Raw genomic sequence first — 20,767 nt, 5'->3', positions numbered from 1 at the left:
TCAGGTAATTGGAGAGGCTGAGCCATTGGGCCCCATAGAACACCTAGCACAGAAAGACACTCTATCAACACAGGGAGGCAGCCAAAATGCGGAGACAAAGAAACAGGTCACAAATGACAGAAATGGAGGAAAGCAAAATACTGGATATAGAGTTCAAAACCACTGTTATAAGGTTTTTCAAGAATTTCCTAGAAACCACCAATAAGTTTAGTGAGACCCTCAAGAAATCTAGTGAGACCCTAGAGGATATGAAAAAGGACCAACTAGAATTAAGCATACACTTACTGAAATAAAGAATATTATACAGAGACCCAACAGCAGACTAGGGGATCGAAGAATCAAGTCAAAGATTTGAACTATGAAGAAGCAAAAAACACCCCCTGGATCTCTCTCCCTTCCTCTCTGTAAAAAAAATCAATAAAATATATTTTAAAAAAAACACCCACTGGAAAAGCAAAAAGAAAAAAGAATCCCAAAATATGAAGATCGTGTAAGGAGCCTCTGGGACAACTTCAAGCATACCAACATCCGAATTATGGGTGTGCCAGAAGAAGAGAGAGAGCAAGATATTGAAAACCTATTTGAAGAAATCATGACAGAAAACTTCCCCTACCTGGTGAAAGAAATAGACTTACAGGTCCAGGAAGTGCAGAGAACCCCAAACAAAAGGAATCCAAAGAGGACCACACCAAGACACATCATAATTAAAATGCCAAGAGCAAAAGACAAAGAGAGAATCCTAAAAGCAGCAAGAGAAAGAAAATCAGTTACCTACAAGGGAGTACCCATACGATTGTCAGCTGATTTCTCAACAGAAGCTATGCAGGCCAGAAGGGAGTGGCAAGAAATATTCAAAGTGATGAATAGCAAGAACCTACAACAAAGATTACTTTACCCAGCAAAACTATCATTCAGAATTGAAGGTCAGATAAAGAGCTTCACAGATAAGAAAAAGCTAAAGGAGTTCATTTCCACCAAACCAGTATTATATGAAGTGCTGAAGGGTATTCTTTAAGAAGAGGAAGAAGAAGAAAAAGGTAAAGATAAAAATTATGAATAGCAAATACATATCTATCAACAAGTGAATCTAAAAGTCAAGTGAATAAAAAATCTGATGAACAGAATAAACTGGTGAATATAATAGAATCAAGGGCATAGAACGGGAGTGGACTGATAATTCTCGGGGGGAAAAGGGTGTGGGGGTGAGGTTAGAGACTGGAAAAAAATCGTACACCTATGGATGAGGACGGAGGGGGGGCGGTGTAAGGGCAGAGGGTGGGTTGGGAACCGGGTGGAGAGGAGCTATGGGGGGAAAAAAGAGGAACAACTGTAATAATCTGAACAATAAAGATTTAATTTTTAAAAAAATTAACATGATAACAATAACAATGAGGGAATTTGTTGTCTGCTCCTGGCACCAGGGTTGTGCCCTGAGGAGTCCAGAAAAAGGGAAGTTACAACTTACCCTGACATTCCACAAATATGTTATCTTAGATGCAAAAAGACAATAGGCTCAGGAAAAATCGAAGTTGATCTTTATCAGCGAAGATGCTGGCCTAGGACCTGACTACCAAATATAAACTACTTTTTAATTAAGGGTTTTAATTTCAGACCATCCTTTGTGGTTACTTTAGGTCTCTTGAATTTGCAAGGCCACCACACAGGCCTTTCCTGAGTTAGTCACATTAGCATGTCCCTTTACTTGTCCCTTATCATCCACAACTGTTAACTATCCTGCAATGTAGTTAGCAAACTTTCCCCCTTCTGCCTCTGCTCAGGGATTCCTGGTGGCAGGTCTTCTTCAAAGATGAACCCCCAGGGGGAAGCAGTGGCAGTAACTGAGGCTGAAGTTGGGAAATACTGTTTCACAGGTGACCTTTATAATGGTTTGTTTGAAATCTGCGATTAATGCCAATGTCCAACATACCCAGAGGAAACATACTAGAACATTAGTGAACAGTATGGGCTCTAAAATCCCTTCGTGGTGACAGAGAGAAGACGCCCCCCTGCTAAGGTTGAGTCCGTCTTGAGGCTGAGAGAAATTCTGGCAGAGATAACACTTGAAGTCTGACTCTTCAATGTAGTACACAGAGTGACATAAGGACAATGCTGGATTCACTACAGAAAGCGTGAAACTTACAGTGCTACCAGACAGCAACTAAGTGAGGTAAATATAAGGCTGCCATTCTTCCACACTACCAGAGTGAAAAAAATCTCAAAATTAAGGAAAGCTTTAGACAGTCATTCAGACAGGTGGTCATGTGGCTCTTTTGATGTCATTAAACTGTGTCCTTATCTATGTACTGGGAAATAGGCAGTTTCAACTCAAGTTAATCATATCTATGACACAGCAGTTCAGATACTAGGCATACACCAAGATAAATTAATGCATATGTCTACACACAAAAAGCAAGTGTTAAAGTCTCATAGAAACTTTATTCATAATCATCCAAAACTGGAATCAACCTATATGTCCATCCAAAGAGTAGCAATTAAACAAATTATAATATATTCAGTTATATGGTGTATAGTAATAGAATAAATAAACTACTGACTGTTGCAACTCTATCAATAATGTCAAAAACACTATGTTGAAAGAATAAAGCCAGATATGAAGGGGTACATAATGATATGATGCCATTATATAAGGTTCAAGATTAGGCAATACTTATTTATGGCAATAAAAGTCAAAACATTATTTGCCTAGACATGGGTTAGTGGTGAGGAATTAACTGGAAAGAGGTAGGATGGAACTTTCTGAGGTGAAGGAAATGTTTCTATCTTGATCTGGTGGCAGTTATATGGGTGTATCTATAAACAAAGATTCATTAAGATGTAAACTTAAGATGTGTGCATTTTACTGTATGCTAATTATGCCTTGATTTAAGAAAAAAACACACCTCTATCTGGTAATACCCATTAAATATTACAGTCTAACCTTACACTTAAAGAAAATTTAAAAACCCACAGCGCCTTGAAAATTAAGTAACTCTCAAATTCAGACTTGGATGTTGGGATGGAATTCCAAGGTGAACTGTCCAAACTGGTGACATCAACATAATGCTTCTAACAGGTGGCATGTTTACAGAAGCTCAGTTCTTCTCATTCTTGGGAAGGTATTCCTCCAAATGTCATGGATGACAAGCTCAGAACACAGAATCACTAACTTTGGATGAAGAAAGGAAGGGTGGTTCCTGGTGACTTGCCCCAGGTTTTCCTTCAATAACACCTCTCAATTTCCTATCTTTGTGGGTGCCCACAGGACCAGGAAGTGACCTCCCGGATCTGGGGAGGCCCCTTGGCTGAGCTGCCTTCTCACTGTTCTTCCTTCTGGTAACATCAAGCCGGAGTCCTGCCAGAGCCTGGCTATAAGGAAGGCATATTCTGGCACAATACTAGCATTATTTGTTCAGTTCCACTCAGGATATAGAGAGCCATGCAAATAAGGCCTCTTTTTTGCCTGAACAAACATACCTATCATAAGTGACTAGAGATCCGTTCCAAAGCACTGAGTATATAAAACCTGTGTGAGTCCTTTCATTTAGTTGTCACGTTCCTCTGTTGGAACCCAAGACAAGATAGAGAGAATGGCTAATGATAAGGTGGAGAAGAAAAAGGAGTTAGAATGGGCCTTGATACCCCCAGCAGAAGTTTCCCAAGTAGATGGGATTGTTCTAGAGAAGAATATGTGCAACAGTTGGGATAAAATCTGGAATTTTGAAGCCAAGCCTGACGACCTGCTCATTGCTTCCTATCCCAAAGCAGGTATGTAAATAGGCATGTAGGATGCAGCTAAGTTCAAGGGTGGAGTAAAACAGTGTACTTGCCTATAAATCAGATAGAAAGGCAAAAGATCTGAAATTTTTCTACAAAACTATGAGTGTTTTATTTAAAGATAGAGTACTTGATTTATTAAAAACTAGAGGCCCAGAGCACGAAATTCATAATGGGGGTGGGGGTCCCTCAGCCTGGCCTGCACCCTCTCCAATCTGGGACCCCTCGGGGGACTGCTGGTTTACAGGGATCGGGCCTAAACTGGCAGTCAGACATCCCTCTCACAATCTGGGACCACTGGCTCCTAACCACTTGCCTGCCTGCCTGCCTGCCTGCCTGCCTGCCTGATCGCCCTTAACTGCCTCTGCCTGCTGGCCTGATTGCACCTACCTTGCCCCCCTGCTGGCCTGATCACTCCTACCTTGCCCTCCCTGCCAGCCTGATCGACCCTAACTTGGCCCTCTGCCAGCCTGATTGCCCCTAACTTGCCCCCCTGTCGGCCTGATTGCCCCTAACTGCCTCTGCCTTGGCTCAGCCTAAGCCACAGTCTGGCCTTCCTCTGCAGGAGGAGACCTGGTGTATCAGGGGAAGGTGCTGCCCCCATTACCCCACTGCTTGTGCCACTGCCAGCCTGAGCCTTGGCCCTTGCAGCCGCTGCGGCTTTGTCCCGAATGTCATCTGGAAGACGTCCGCCCTAATTAGCACATTACCCTTTTATTAGTATAGATATACAACTAGCTAAATTAGATTCTGCAGGTCAATACATGCATACTAATAATTTTTCCCATTCAATTATAACTTTTCATGAATCTTCTAAACACCAGAGACTAGCACCAGGCATAGTGATAGACAAAATGTTCATTATATTTGCCCTTACAATCCAATCTGGAGGGCATTAAATCATTAAGCAAATCAAAGATGTAGGTCTTTGGTTATAATATGTGCTAAAGGCACATAAACATGAAAGCGATAATGAGAAAATATTGGCAGGTCCTAATTTAGATTAAGGAAAGTATCGTAAAGAAACTCTGAACTACTGTGACTATTATGCAGGTAGTTGATTAGTCTGATAGGGCAACTACAACCCAGTACTGGGTGGCTTAAACAACAGAACTTCAATGTCTCACAGCTACTGGTCGATCACGTAGATATATATATATACACACACACACACACACACACGCACACACACACACACATACATACATACACACACTAGAGGCTTGGTGCACAAAAATTTGTGCACTCGGGGGGGGGGGGTCCCTCAGCCCGGCCTGTGCCCTCTCGCAGTCTGGGACCCCTTAGGGGATGACCACTTGCTGGCTTAGGCCTGCTCCCTGGAGGATTGAGCCTAAGATGGCAATCAGACATCCCTCTGGCAGCCGGCAGCCCAGCAGCCCTTGGGGGATGTCCACTTGCCACAGGGGGAGCAGGCCTAAACTGCAGTCAGACATCCTTAGCGCTGCTGAGGAGGCAGGAGAGGCTCCTATCACCACCACTGTACTGGCAGCCATCAGCTTGGCTTGTGGCTGAGCAGAGCTCCCCATGTGAGAGCACCCTGACCACCAGAGGGCAGCTCCTGCATTGAGCATCTGCCCCCTGGTGGTCAGTGTGTGTCATAGTGACCAGTCATTTCCAGTCTTTCTGCTGTTAGGGTCAGTTTGCATATTACCCTTTTACTATATAGGATAGAGGCCTGGTGCACGGGTGGGGGCCAGCTGGTTTGCCCTGAAGGGTGTCCCGGATCAGGGTGGGGGTCCCGCTTGGGTGCCTGGCCAGCCTGGGTGAGGGGATGATGGCTGTTTGCATCTGGTTGCACCCCCTTCAGGGTGGGTGTCCCCACTGGGGTGCCTGGCCAGTCTGGGTGAGGGGCTGAGGGCTGTTTTCAGGCTGGTGGGTGACTGAAGCTCCCAACCTCTCCTTTTTTTCTTTTTTTTTTTATTCTGGGATTTATTTACCTTCTATAGCTGTCACTGGAGCTCCGGCTCTGAGGCCCGGCTCTAGCTTGAGGCCTCGGCTGCTGAAAGCAGGTATCTGGGGTTTGTTTGGCTTCTATAATTGAAACACTGTTGCAGCTCCAGCTCTGAGACCTCGGCTGGTTGAAAGCAGGTATCTGGTGTTTGTTTAGCTTCTATAATTGAAACATAGTTGCTTTCGGAGTTGTTGCTTTCAGGCTCAGAGCCGGGCCATGGCAGGCGGGGAAGCTTGGCTTCCTCCATCACTGGAGCAAGCAAGCATCCTGTTTGCTTCAGCTGCATGGCTGCCGGCCACCATCTTTGTTGGCAGTTAATTTGCATATCCTGCTGATTAGCCAATGGGAAGCGTATCAGAGGTACAGTTAATTACCCTATTTGTCTTTTATTAGATAGGATGCCATTTAACAAAGAAAAATCAACCAAAAAAATGAGTTCGTGTGTCACCTCTGACACGCGTGTCATAGGTTCACATCACTGGACTAGTGGGATTTAGCTCTCCTGGAGCTAGAGGGAATAATTAGTGGTGAGTGTGAGTCATGATGTCCACCCCCTATAAACAGGATTAATTGCAAGGCAAGTCTGGAGTATGAGGCAAGGAAGTCTGTCAGAAGCCCTTGGATGGTCTGGACCAACCACTAAGGGAGTCTGAGTTTCCTGAGATGCTCACAATGTCTACAACAGCAAAACCAAGTCTAGAAGCAGAGTCTGCAAAGGAGGAGGGCACTTCCTTTGAGGGGCTCAGCCACCCTCAGAATCCAGGAAAGGCAGCAGATCCAGTAACCTGTATCTGGCAGACCCAAACATGGAGTTAGGACAATAAATTGACAAAGAGGCAACAAAACTGTTAAAGCAAATTCTGATTCCAGGGGAGGAAGCAGGAGAAATTGGTTTTAGTTCAGAGTAGAAACCAACCAGGAGCTGAGCAGATATGGCACCAGAGTAGAGTCTAGATGGGGACCATTGGACAGCACCCAGGGGCCGTCATCAATGTACTAGGGAAAGGGGAACTAGGACCTCAGGAAACCCACATGAGGGTACCATGACAAGAATAGCACCTTTCTCCCCCTCAGGTTACCTGAGCAAGATGCTCTCATATGTACTGGTTCTGGCCCTCCAGGTATACTAACATCAACACAGTAAAAAAAAATAAAACATTTAATATTTATTTAGTGCTGACTGTAAGCTGGGTTCTGCCTATTTTCTAATTCTTAAAACACATGAGAATAATTGGTGGCTCAATGAAATTTATATAATGTATCAAAACCACCCAAATCATGCATACCAGAGATAATATTGGAGTCCATCGGATTCCACAGCCTCATACACATCCAAACCACCATGCTTTCTCCCTGAGAAATAAGACCAGGTCACCCACATGTCCCAGAAGCCAATCAGGGGGAGATTTTCTGGGAGGCTGAACACTGGAGAGGCCAAGGGGGCTCGGGTGTGAGAGGAACCGCCCTCCCCGCCCCCAAATCATTAAGCAGTTAGTAGATGAGTCTGTAGAAAGAAAGAAATATTAACCCCAAATGTAACAAAGGTTATTTTTCCATTTAAAACCAATTCAACCTTCTTGTAGTTGTTTAATATTACATTGAGTCTTTCTTTTCCTTTTAAAGAGAAATTAATTCAATCTATATTCCTCCAGTTTGTGGATTATTTGTAATTCTTACTTTCCCTTTTTAAATTTCTTTCCTTTTCACATTGGAACAATTTCATGTTTCTAAAAAGAAAAAATAACCAGACGGGAAACAAAATTATTTATTAGCAGCAAGGGTTTAATTGTAAAAGTGAGTGGTTGTGAATTTCTGTGATTTTCCTCAAATGGAAATATTTTAAAAATAAACCCCTATTATTACATATAATAATTATTTATATGATCGTTTTCTAAAAATATCAATGCATATTTAGATTTTTAAAAACACATCATTGCTGAAACCGGTTTGGCTCAGTGGATAGAGCGTCAGCCTGCGGACTGAAAGGTCCCAGGTTCGATTCCGGTCAAGGGCATGTACCTGGGTTGCGGGCACATCCCCAGTGGGAAATGTGCAGGAGGCAGCTGATCGATGTTCCTCTCTCATCGATGTTTCTAACTATCTCTCTCCCTTCCTCTCTGTAAAAAATCAATAAAATATATTTAAAAAAAAACACACATCATTGAAAGATAAAAAAATGAATGTCACATTTCTTCCCTTTTTGGTGAGAAGATAATCTTAATAATTGGTTTCAATTCAACATAGTAAAGTAACATAAATGCAGTATTGATAGACAAATTAATTCCTGCTGTAGACAAGCTGTTTCTAAATTGTAAATTGCAGAAGATTAATAATTAGTTCCTTGGTTCTTCATTCTACTCTTAGGAACTACATGGACACAAGAAATTGTAGATTTGATACAGAACAACGGAGATATTGAGAAGAGCAAACGGGCTCCCATACATCTTCGACAACCTTTCTTGGAGTGGGTAAGAACAACAAACTCTGGTAAGTCTCCAATATAAAAAAAAAATCATAAACTTTACATAAAGATGGGAATTTGGGAGTAGAGACTCTGAAAGTCTACTACACTAAAAAAATGAAAAACTTCTTTTGGTCCCCAATTCTAAACACTGAATAAAAGTTATCTTTTCTTGTGCAAATCTAGATAAGTCCCTTAACTTATTTAGCCTTAATACTTAGTAGAGAAACACTATCTCCCTATTAAATGAAGTGTCAGTGAGTTACAAGTGCCAGGGAATGTCCCCCAATAGAGCTCCTGCTTTTACATGTGGGACCCCAGTGCCAAGGCCAAGGTCAAGGAAGCCTGGCACCAAGAACACCAGTATTCAAAGTAAGAATTCACAATGCACTTCTTTTTAAATAAAATTTATTACTCTATTTTTGAGATATAATTCACATACCATAAAATTCAGCCTTTTAAAGTTACACTTTTCAGTAGTTTTTAGTATATTCACATGATTGTGCAACCATCACCCCTATCTTATTCCAGAATATTAAAACAAAACAAACAAAAAACCCTGTATCCATTAGCAATCATTCTCTATTTCCTCTTTCCCCAGCCCATGGCCACCACTACTCTACTTTTTGTCTGTATGTCTTTGCCTTTCTTGGATATTTCGTCTAAATGGAATCACATAATACATAGCCTTTTGTGTCTAGACTCTTTTACTTAGCATAATGTTTTCAAGGTCATCATGTACCATATATCAGTGGTTAAATAACACTCCATTGTATGGATAGACCACATTTTGTTTATCCATTCATTAACTAATGGATATTTGAATTGATTCCACTATTTGGTTATTTTGAATAATGCTGCTATGAACATTCAGTTACAAGTTTTTTGGGTAGACATATGTTTTCAACTCTCTTGTGTATATACCTAAGAGTTGATTTGCTGGTTCATACAGTAACTCTATGTTTAACTTTTTGAGGAACTGCCTAACTGTTCCCCACAAGCAACTGTATATATGAGGGTTCCAACATTTATTATTGTCCAACTCTTTGACCATAACCATCCTAACATGAAATGGTATCTCTTTATGTTTTTATTTTTATTACCTTAATAAATAATGAAGGTCGTCCAGAAGGTCGTTACGGAAGGTTTTTCCACCGACATCTGGTCTAATTAGCATACTAGCTCTTTATTATATAGGATTTAAAATGTTTTTTTTTTAATCTTTATTGTTGAGATTATTACAGATGCCCCTCTTTTCTCCCCCCATAGCTCCTCTCCACTCAGTTACCATCCCACCCCAGGCCCTTGCCACCCTATTGTCTGTATCCATAGGTAGTGCATATATGCATATAAGTTCTTTGTCTATTCTCTTCCCACACCCCCCACACCCGCTTCCTTCTGAGAATCATCAGTCTGTTTCATTTCCATGCCCCTGAGTCTATTCCATTCACCAGTTTATTCTGTTCATCATATTTTTTATTCATTCGATTTTTAGATTCACTTGTTGATAGATATATATTTGTTGTCACTTTGTTGTTCATAATTTTTTATCTTTTCCTTTTTCTTCTTCTTCCTCTTCTTAAATAATACCCTTCAGTATTTCATATAATACTGGTTTGGTGGTGATGAAGCTTTTTCTTGTCTGTGAAACTCTTTATCTGACCTTCAATTCTAAATGATAGCTTTGCTGGGTAGAGTAATCTTGGTTGTAGGTTCTTGCTATTCATCACTTTGAATATTTCTTGCCACTTCCTTCTGGCCTGCATAGCTTCTGTTGAGAAATCAGCTGACAGTCATATGGGCACTCCCTTGTAGGTAACTAACTGTTTTTCTCTTGCTGCTTTTAAGATTCTCTCTTTGTCTTTTGCCCTTGGCATTTTAATGATGATGTGTCTTGGTGTGGTCCTCTTTGGATTCCTTTTGTTTGGGGTTCTCTGCACTTCCTGGACTTGTAAGTCTATTTCTTTTACCAGGTAGGGGAAGTTTTTTCTGTTATTATTTCTTCAAATAGGTTTTCAATATCTTGCTCTCTCTCTTCTTCTGGCACCCCCATTATTCAGATGTTGGTATGCTTGAAGTTGTCCCAGAGGCTCATTACACTATCCTCATATTTTGGGATTCTTTTTTCTTTTTGGTCTTCTGGTTGGGTGTTTTTTGCTTCCTCATATTTCAAATCATTGACTTGATTCTCAGGATCCTCTAGTCTACTGTTGAAACCCTGTATATTATTTTTTATATCAGTCAGTGTATGCTTAATTTCTGACTGGCCCTTTTCCATTTTTTTTTTTTTTTGGCATTCTCACTAAGATCCTTGAAGGTCTCACTAAGTTCCTTGGAGGTTTCTAGAAGATTCTTGAGTAACCTTATAATTGTGGTTTTGAACTCTATATCCAGTAGTTTGCTTTCTTCCATTTCTTTAATTTGTGACACGTTTTTTTGTCCACATTTTTGCTGATTCCCTGTGTTTGTTTCTATGTATTGGGTAGCTGCTAAATCTCCTTAAGTTGATAGAGTGGCCTTGTGTAGTAAGTGTCCTATAGGGCCCAATGTCTCAGCCTCCACAGTCACCTGAAGTGGACACTCTTGGTGCACTCCTGTGTTGGCTGTGTACACAGTTTTTTTGTAGTTGCACTTTGTTTGCTGTTGGTGTCACTACGAGGAATTGACCTCCAGGTCAATTGGCTGTGGGGACCAGCTGCTACTACAGTGGGAGAGCTGCTGCACAGGAGACACCCTTCAGTAGGACTTCGGTGCTCACTGAGTCTGCCCCTTGAATGTGTTGCTTATGGATGTGAAGAGTTGTAATCTGGTATGGTCTCACACTAACCACTGGGTACACTGGCTCTTGGATCTCCAGGGAGGTGCAAAGTCAGCCACTGCCTGGGGCTATCCAGCAGGAGCTACAGAGAGATCTGCAGATTCCTCCTCTTTGTGTTGGGTTTGGAAGTGCCCAGGTGAGGCCTAGCTGTAAAGCAAGGCAGGCTGGTGCCAGCCTTGGGCCTTTTATTGATAGCTTTGGAACTCTCTGACCCAGCTGCAGCTTGTTTGACAGGTTTTAGGCTGACAAAGGACAGACCATTCATATGCAAAAGCTGCTGTGCACAGCTTGGATGGGGTTGTAAATTGGGTGGGGTGGGATCTCAGGGAATCACCAGAGTGGAGCAAACAGAAATGGCTGCCAGTCAGCCTTCCACTGGGGAGGTCCCAGCACAGGAACAATGACCCCTGCAAGCACCTTCGTCTAGAAGAATGCCGACCCTGAGTTCCTTCCCTGATGCCAGTCTAGTTTCTCCCCATATGTGTCTGGGTCCCCCAGAGCCTTGTCCGGCACTGGAGGTCAGAGCAAGCAGGAGCTTGTAAGTTCAGTTCTCGGGGCCAGCCTATTAAGAGGAGTAGCTGGGTCTCCAGCAACCTATATGTCACTCAGCCCCAATCTGCACTGGTATTCACAGTCCATAGTTTTTATTGCCCATAGGTACTTGTTTCCCCCGCTTTGGGACCCTGGGCTGGGGGTCTGGTGTGGGGATGGGACCCCTCGCTCCTCCGAGTGGCCTCCATAGAAGCAATCTCCCTCCCAATTGAAAAAGCAGCACATCCAGGTGCTGGACCAGCTCGTTCTGTGCCTCCATACCTCCTACCAGTCTCAGTGTGCTTTCTTCTTTACCTCTGTAGTTGCAGTACTTCCACTCAGCCAGCTTTCCTGCAGTTCTGGATGATAGTTGTTGTTTATTTTAGTTGTAATTTTGATGTGGTTATGGCTATGCTGCTATCTTGGTTCTTCTCCCACAATGCACTTTTAATGGAAAAAATAATAAATGGTATAGCCACAACTAAGATTTTTATAGCACTTACCAAATGCCAGGCATTATTCTAAACACTTTCCATGTAGTGTTTTAATCTTCACAACACACTTGTGAGGTAGTTGCTATTTTATACCCATGTAAGAAATGAAGAAACTGAAACACAGAGGTTATGATTTGCTCAACGTTCATAACTAATAGGTAACTAAGCCAAGATCTGAACTCAAGAATTCCATTTCTAAAGTCATGCTACTAACATATATATAATCTCCTGTATGGACTACTCCAAATTTATGTATCTGAGGTATAGGATGGAGTTAAATAGACTCTGATGAAACCTGGTCATCCTATGTAATAAAAGAGTAATATGCAAATTGACCTTAATGGCAGAATGACCAGGAACAACTGGTCTCTATGACGTGCACTGACCACCAGGGGCAGACACTCAATGCAGGAGCTTCCCCTGGTGGTCAGTGTGCTCCCACAGGGGGAGATCTGCTCAGCCACAAGCTGGGCTGACAACTGAGAGTGCAGCGGCGGTGACGGGAACCTCTCCCACCTCCTCCACAGCCGCCTCCTCTGCAGCGCTAAAGGTGTCCAACTGCAGCTTAGGTCCTGTCTGGTCTCTGGGGAACCTGAGGGGTCCCAGACTGTGAGAGGGCACAGGCCATGCTGAGGGACCTTCTCTCCCCATGAGTGCATGAATTTTTGTGCACCGGGCCTCTAGTCTATATCTCTATATATAAAGATCCAGGGTCCATAACATCCAAAATGACCAAAGGCTTGACTGAACGCCAGGCGGGGGGTGAGCAGGGCAGGGCAAGGTGGGTGCTGCAAAGTTGTTAGCCTCCGGCCTGGGTGGTCTGCAGCCTCAGCGGTTGACTCCAGTAGAACCTGGGTCCTCCCCTCTGTGGACCAGAGGCCTTTTTCCCGATATCATGTCCCCAGGATCTCTCAGACCCGTTTGTGAAAGTCAGGAAATACTGCAAGTGGTCATTCCACCCTGGGGACTCCCAGGGCTGACAGCAAGGGTGGGCTTCTGTAGGGTCCCCTCTGTTATGTGATGCAGGGTCGCAAAATCCTATTGTTGACTCTGGCAGGACTTGGGCCAGTCCTCTGGTATCTGAGGTCCTGCTCCCTATACTAAAGCCCCCAAGTCTCTGAGACCCAGTTGCAGAAATTGCCTGTCATTGTCATCCCACTCTGGGGACTCCCAGGGCTTACACCGGGGGAGGGCTTTGGTGGGGTCCCCTCTGTTGTGGCATCCAGAATCCTTTTAGTGTTTCCTTGGGGTCCTCACCTTGACTCTGGCAGGACTTGGGCCAGTCTCTGCATATCTGAGGTCCCACTCCCTATACCAAAACCCCCGAGTCTCTGAGACCCGGATACAGAAATCGCCTATTGTCACCCGCCCTGGGTGGGATGATTTTGTTCTAGGGTCCAGGGTCCCTTCCTCCTCCCTCATGTTCCTCACCTTGAGCCCTGGCAGGTCCTGGGATCCTCCCTCTGTTGACCCAAGGCTGGACTCCTCAGATCAAGGCCTCACTGCCTTGAGTCCTCTGCAGGAAGTCAGTGTAGGTCACATCCAGTACCAAGCCCAGCAATTCCAAAGCCTGATGGCAGGGGCTGATATGGATTCTGTAGGGTCCTTTAGCCCTCCTTCTGATCCATACTTTGACAGGGCTTGGGCCTCCTGTCCTTTATGAACCTGAGTCTGCAATCCTCAGACCAAGGGTCTGACTACCCGAGTTCCCTGAGGAGGTAGGGTGGGGGGGGAGGTGCAGTTTTCAACATACAAACAGGAAGCCCAACTTCGGGAATTTAAATTCCTGCCTCATTCACCTTATACTGTTAAACCCCAAGTCTAGATACTATACCTACTATAATCACCCCCAAGATTTTAAACAGAGCTAAGATAACCAGCTGAGCAACTCTATTCATTAAAGACAGTCTAAAGGCAATGATTTCAACCTTGAAAACAGAAACCTAGGGAGAGTCACATGGACCGTAGAAAAAGGGGGGTGAGAGGAAAAATTTCTCTGGTAGTAGCGAAGAAGTGAATGGTTTTCAAGGTGCATAAGAGCAACCTGTACTAGGGAAGCAGGATGATTCACATCTCCACAGAGACAGTCACATTACCTTGAAAAGATTTTAGGTAAATCTTATGAAAACTAGGTAATGGTGAGGGATGAGAAAGAACAATGAACCACTGAAATGGGTAGCCTAGGGAAACGTTTAGGAAGCATCATCTCCCTACCATGTGACCCATCAGAATTGAACGTGGGGTCAATAAGTTTGAGAAGGCTTAGGAGTGCTAAAGAAATGTTCCCTTTCTCTTACCAAAGCATCTTGGTCCCTCACCCCCTCCCCATGGAAATGTCAGGATGGTGCTTTATGATGTCTAAATTTCTCTCCCTTGAGTGATAACTTGGGCAGCCCAGTAACTTCAGAGCAAGGCCAAAGACCTCAGAACTATCTATGAAGTCTCTGAAGTCTGGCCCCCAAGAAATGCTGACAGTGTGGAAGCCAAATTTTATACCTACAGGGTACACCAATAGTGATGATTAAAATAAAATTGATAACTGATTCACTTCCAGTGTAAGCATAATTTGCAGACAATTTTTATTAAATTTATTGGCATAACATCTATAGTAATAAAAGAGTAATATGCTAATTAGACCAAGAGGCCTTCCGGAGACCTTCTGACATCCTTCCTGACAAAGCCATGGTGGCGGGGCTGAGGCAGAGGTGGTTAGGGGTGATCAGGCTGGCAGGGGAGAGCAGTTGGGGGTGATCAGGCCATCAGGGGAGAGAAGTTAGAGGGATCATGCCAAAGAAGTAAAAAAAAAAAAAATAGAGGGATCATACCAGCAGGGGAGGGCAGTTGGGGGCAATCAGGCCAGCGGGGGGGGGGGGCAGTTGGGGGCAATCAGGCCAGCAGGGGGGCAGTTGGGGGCAATCAGGCTGGCATGGGGGGTAGTTGGGGACAATCAGGCTGGTAGGCAGAGGTGGTTAGGGGCGATCAGGTCAGCAGGCACAGTGGTTAGGGGCAATCAGGCAGACAGGTAGAGTGGTTAGGGGCAATCAGGCAGGCAGGTGAGCAGTTAGGAGCCGTGGTCCCTGATTGTGAGAGGGATGTCCGACTGCAGGATTGAGCCTAAACCAGCAGTTGGACATCCCCCAAGGGGTCCTGGATTGGAGAGAGTTCAGGCTGGGCTGAGGGACTACCCGCCCCCCCGCACAAACTTCATGCACCAGGCCTCTAGTATATATATAAAAGCCTAAGCAGCCAGTTGACCAGTAGCTATGATGTGCACTGACCACCAGGGGGAAGATGCTTAATGCAGGAGCTGCCCCCTGGTGGTCAGTATGCTTCCACAGCGCGAGCACCACTCAGCCAGAAACCGGGCTTATGGCTGGCAAGTGCAGCTGCAGTGGCGTGAGCCTCTCCCGCCTCCACGGCAGTGTTACTGTGTGGCAGCAGCAGACACCACCTGCTGCTTTGTGCACTCCTACATCCTCGGGGGATGTCGGACTTCCAGTATCTCCTGAGGGGTCACAGATTGTGAGAGGGTGCAGGCCAGGCTGAGGGACCCCACCGGTGCACGAATCCATGCACTGGGCCTCTAGTTTTTTAATAATACTGTTTCTACCAGAATTCATTCTTATTTAATTTAAAACAACTGACTTATGAACTCATCTTTGAAAAGTGAATTAACAAATTAATGGTCATTGTTTTATCCTTTTTGTTTTTTGAATTAGCCTAACATGTGCCATGTTTTCAAAAGAGCTTGGTTAGTGTCAAACCAGGATGCTTGAAGAAAAGTGGCAAAAGTGAGGGTTATAAATACCTGGGGATCAATTTTGAAAAGTATTCTAGGTCACACTAAGTAATTTGGGTTTGATCTTAGAGGCCATCTGTGGGCACATATTTGGAAGGCCTCAACAACTCTACAAGAATTTCTTGATTATTTTATTTGAATAGTAACTTTAAAATATAACGTAGGCATGCTCTGGATGGTCTATGACCAATGTCCTCATTTGTATCTGTATCAACAACCCCTAATGCTGAGCAATACTGCTGTAGTTAGCGAAGGTTAACGAAATGAGAAACAGATAGGGGGACTCTCTCTCTCTCTCTCTCTCTCTCTCTCTCTCTCTCTCTCTCTCTCTCTCTCTAAATATATATATATATGCCTAAGTAACCATTACGATTGAATGACCGGAAGGACCAGTCGCTATGACACACACTGACTACCAGGGGCCAGATGCTCAATGTAGGAGCTGCCCCCTGGTGGTCAGTACGCTCCCACAGCCAACCTCCTGCAGCCCCTCTCCCCTGGCCACCCAGCCCTCATCGACCTCTGGTGCTAAACCATCATACAGACTTGCTTCTGGGTCGGGGTTGCATACATAGCAGAGCAGCTCCCTCACTGCTATCTTGCCGGGGTCCAACCCCAGCGGGTCCAGGGGTCCCCAAAGGCGTAGACGGAGTCGGCGAAGAAGGAAGGACACGGAGACAGCGTTCAGTTGATCAGCAGCCTAGCCAGGATCTCCAGCCAAGTTCTGGTCTGGATCTCCAGAGAGGTTCTGCTTAGGATCTCCAGCCAGGTTCTGTGTCCATGTTCTCTTGCTAGGTTCTCCAGCCAGGTTCTGTCCAGGTTCTCCAGCCAGGTTCAGTCACCAGGTTCTAGTCAGGTTCTCTTGCCAATTTCTGTAGTCAGGTTCAGTCCAGGATCTTTTGCCATGTTCTCTCCAGCGAAGTTCTGTGTTCTAAGTTCTGTCTCCTAAGTTCTGGGTCTTGCTGTCTTATTACATCTGTATTTATACCAGTTGATTCAATCCTATCAATCTCTATTACAAAGGTTAGGGCGTTTCTTATCTCCATTCCAGGGAGTAAAGATTATGTAGCTTAAGCATGATTGTTAAAAAAAAAAAAGTGATTAATTACCCGCCTGGCACTTAGTTAAGAGGTTTTATTCCCTCCCTAACTTCAGGGGAAAATCCCTACCTGGGGAAACACCCTTTCTCAGAGACCTTGGTTAAAACACATAGTGCCAAGAAGGTGAGCAAACATATTAAGAACAGTATGCCATATATGCCAGGTCCCTTGAAACAGCAAGCATGGACCGGCTCCCGGCACTATCTATTGAAAGTCAGCCCTAGACTCAAGAGTTTGTCTTGCTCCCATCCTCTCTCTTCCTTGGGAGCCGCCCACCCACTACAGTGGCAGTGCAGTGGTGAGGGAATAAGGGGGGGAGGCAGGAAACCGCAAGGTGCTCAGGGCAGTGGTGTCAGCATCCAGCGTTCGTTCCTTCTGCGTCCAGCCTGGCAACCATCGCCACCTCTCCCGTTCCCTCTGGGGCCTTTGGGCCTGGGCTGGGTTGGGAAACCAGGGGTGGATGATGGCAGATGCGGCCCCTTTCCCCTGGGGGTCGAGGGCTGGCTCCCTCCTCAGGGCCAGCGGCCAACCTCCTTTGGTCCCTTCTCCCCTCAACCCCCCCAATGCCATGCACAAATTCATGCACCGGGCCTCTAGTAGTAAATAAGACACCAAGTGAAGGCCAATGTATCAAAGATTTTAACATACAAAATGAAACACAATGTACTAAGTACTAAAAGAAAACAGGGAAGAATGCTCTTACCATCTCAGAGTGACAAAGGGCTAAACATGACATTAAACTCAAAAGTCATATTTGAAAAAAAATGACACAATCAATTGCATAAGAAATAACAACTTTTTAAAAAGTAAGTAATAAGCCAGTATAATTTTTCAGGAATTGACCAGGCTAATGCAATGCCTTCCCCGAGGACACTGAAAACTCATCTTCCTGTGCAACTACTACCTCCATCCTTCTGGGAGAAAAACTGTAAGGTAAGTTTGAAGCAGAAAATAGTCATAGATGAATATTCCTCATAAGAATATTGTGTTAGAACAATGGTCTAGTCATCCCCATGTTGTGTCTACCAGGAGCACCAAGGAATAGATCATGAGACCTGCAATTATCTTCCATGTTCTTTATTTCTCATTGATAAGGATGGGCTTAGTTTACACCTACATGGAGAAGAGGGAGAGGACCAAAATCTATTAGCTTTGGTTCTGAGCATCCTCAGCCCCTCAGTAATGCCATAAAGGGGAATAAAGATGAGCACACTACAGCTCAGAGATGTCACACAACTTGTCCAATGATAAACACCTGGAAGATAGAAGTGATGGGCTGCAAATCCAGATCTTCCTGTCTTGACAACCCATGATCTTTTCACTACCCTTTGCTGCCTACTCTGTGCCTCCTACAACCACAACGTTCTTCTTAAGCTTGTACTCTGTTGGTCTGCTCCTAGCCTTGAGGAGATGAGTATTTATTTAAGTTATCAGAAGATTTCACTGGTGGAATCTTAAAAACCAAGGGCTCCACTATCTTCTCACTTTATTTCACTTGTAGCTAAATGGCCTCTTTCAAGGCTCTAAGGGTGCCTACAAGTTCTAAACATTCTGAGACCTGATATAAAACCAAATAATTTTATCAAATTTTTATAAACTTAAAAATTATTTTATATATTGAAGTCTATAGGGGTACAAATTGATTTTCATATACATCTTTTTATTTTTCAATTTCAGTTTACATACAATATTATATTAGTTCCAGGTGTGTAACATAGTAATTAGACATTTATGTAACTTACAAAGTCATCACTCAAATAAGTCTAGTACCCATCTAACACCACATAATTGTTACAATATTATTGATTATAATCCCTATGTTGTACTTTATATCCCCATGACTGTTGTTTTTTGCTGTTGTTGTTTTAAAGTAGGCTAAGGACATGATCTATTTTAGGTTTCTCAGAGATTTGGCTAGCAGCTGACAGAGCGGACAGCAGTGGGACAAGGGGAGGAATGGATAGAATTTCCATATATTTTGAAAGTAGTTCTGAAAGAAGTTGCTGTCAGACAGGCTATGGCAGTGGTCGGCAAACTCATTAGTCAACAGAGCCAAATATCAACAGTACTTCTTCAAAATAGACTCTCCCAGGCCGAAAACTGACTTCTGCACATGGGCCACGAAGTTTCAATCACACTGTACGCACGCCTACACATGGTATTTTGTGGAAGAGCCACATTCAAGGGGCCAAAGAGCCACATGTGGCTCGCGAGCTGCAGTTTGCCGGCTATGGGGTTGAGAGTCTGAAAGGAGTCTGGGATGAGTTGAAGGATTTGGGCTGAGGCGCTGAATGGATCGGGGTGAACTGAAGTGGGAATAGCACAGAAAAGCAGGGCTTCTGTCCTGGTTGCTCAGGGGAGACCTGGGCCTCAGCCATGCCTGGGGATGAGAAGATTGACTCATGGGAAATACACTGTAATCAAGGTCAGTATGATTTTTGTGGCAAAGAATATTAGAGAAAGACTTTTGAGATGTTTATTTTGCTTTCTTCCCACTGCTCATCCTGTTATCTGGATCCCACACCCACTTCTGCTGATGGGGAAAGCCCTGTGCCCCTTCACCTCCATTCCCAGAGCTGCAGCCCACTGCCATCTTGCCTGTCTTCTCTATAACAGTGGACAATGCACTTACCAGGAAAAAAAAAAAGCCCATGACTGTTTTTATAACTGGCAATTTGTCATATATCATGAGTTGGTCCCTAAAATCTCATTACAACTCTTTCAGAGCCCCAAGAAACCATTTGCTGACTTGTAGTCTAAAGAACTGCTTACCTACAGAGAATCTGCAGACGTGCTCTTGGCACTTAGCCAAAGGAGTCCTTGGCCTTCCCTCTCCATGGAATAGTTCTGTGCCTTTTAACAGTCTTGTCAAGAGCCACAGCTTATACCATCCCTGGGTGTATCCAGAGCCTAATCACTCTACCTTGCATATCTTTCTGTGTAGATCTGGGTCGGGGGGGGGGGGGGGAAATGACTAAAGACCAATGTCAATATATTGGTAGTATAGACAGAACCAGAGCTGAGTTGGAGGTAACAGTAAAACACCATAAGAACTGGGTCAGGTGTTCTGAGGACAGAAAGATGAGAGTACTTAACTCCTTGACAAGGCGGGTTGGCAAGGGTTACAGAAGAGAGGATCATGAGAAGTAAATAGGAAATTGCCAAGTGACGAGAGATGGGAGAGCATTCCAATTTACCAGATGGGTAGGAGCCATGACTCTTGTACTTAAAAAGTACATTTAAGGCCAGAAATGAAGCCTGAAAGGTTGGAGTCATAAGTGAAGGACCTTGTTGCCATGCTAAATGTTTGGACCGTATAGGCTACTTGGGTCACATAGAAGAATTTGAACAAGAAAATGAATGATTCCATTTACATTTTAGAAAGATCCCATATGGACATGGCAATGTGGAGGGGCAAAAAGAACTGGGTTCCCTAGCCAGTTTGGCTCTGTGGATAGAGCATCGGACTGTGGACCAAAGGGTCCTAAGTTGAGTTCCGGTCAAGGGCACGTACCTAGTTGTAGGCTCCTACCCAGCCCTGGCCTTGGTTGGGGTGCATGCAGGAGGCAACCAATCAATGTGTTTCTCTCAAATCGATATTTCTCTCTGTCTCACCCTCTTTCTTTCACTCTCTCTAAAAATCAATGAAAAAATATCCTCTGGTGAGAAGGGAAGGAGGGAGGGAGGGAAGGAGGGAGGGAGGGAGGGAGGGAGGGAGGGAAAGAAAGAAAGAAAGAAAGAAAGAAAGAAAGAAAGAAAGAAAGAAAGATAGAAAGAGAGGAAGGAATGAAGGAAGGAAGGAAGAAAAGAAGAAAGGG

At 44.1% G+C, this 20,767-nt stretch overlaps 1 protein-coding gene across 1 annotated transcript in view; it reads left to right on the top strand.

Moving 5' to 3' along the window:
• Positions 1–3,535: 3,535 nt before the first annotated feature.
• Positions 3,536–20,767, top strand: part of LOC118676260 (sulfotransferase 1C4-like) — a 37,899-nt gene continuing 20,667 nt past the window's right edge. The window contains exons 1-3 of the mRNA XM_036349863.1: positions 3,536–3,765; positions 8,111–8,233; positions 17,785–17,882. Coding sequence (XP_036205756.1) covers positions 3,588–3,765; positions 8,111–8,233; positions 17,785–17,882 — 399 coding nt within the window. The 5' untranslated portion in view covers positions 3,536–3,587. The remainder of the gene's footprint in view (positions 3,766–8,110; positions 8,234–17,784; positions 17,883–20,767) is intronic.

This window comes from Myotis myotis, unplaced genomic scaffold (genome assembly GCF_014108235.1).
Source record: "Myotis myotis isolate mMyoMyo1 unplaced genomic scaffold, mMyoMyo1.p scaffold_m19_p_2, whole genome shotgun sequence".
Lineage (NCBI taxonomy): Eukaryota > Metazoa > Chordata > Mammalia > Chiroptera > Vespertilionidae > Myotis > Myotis myotis.
This window is presented reverse-complemented; position numbering and strand designations above follow the sequence as displayed.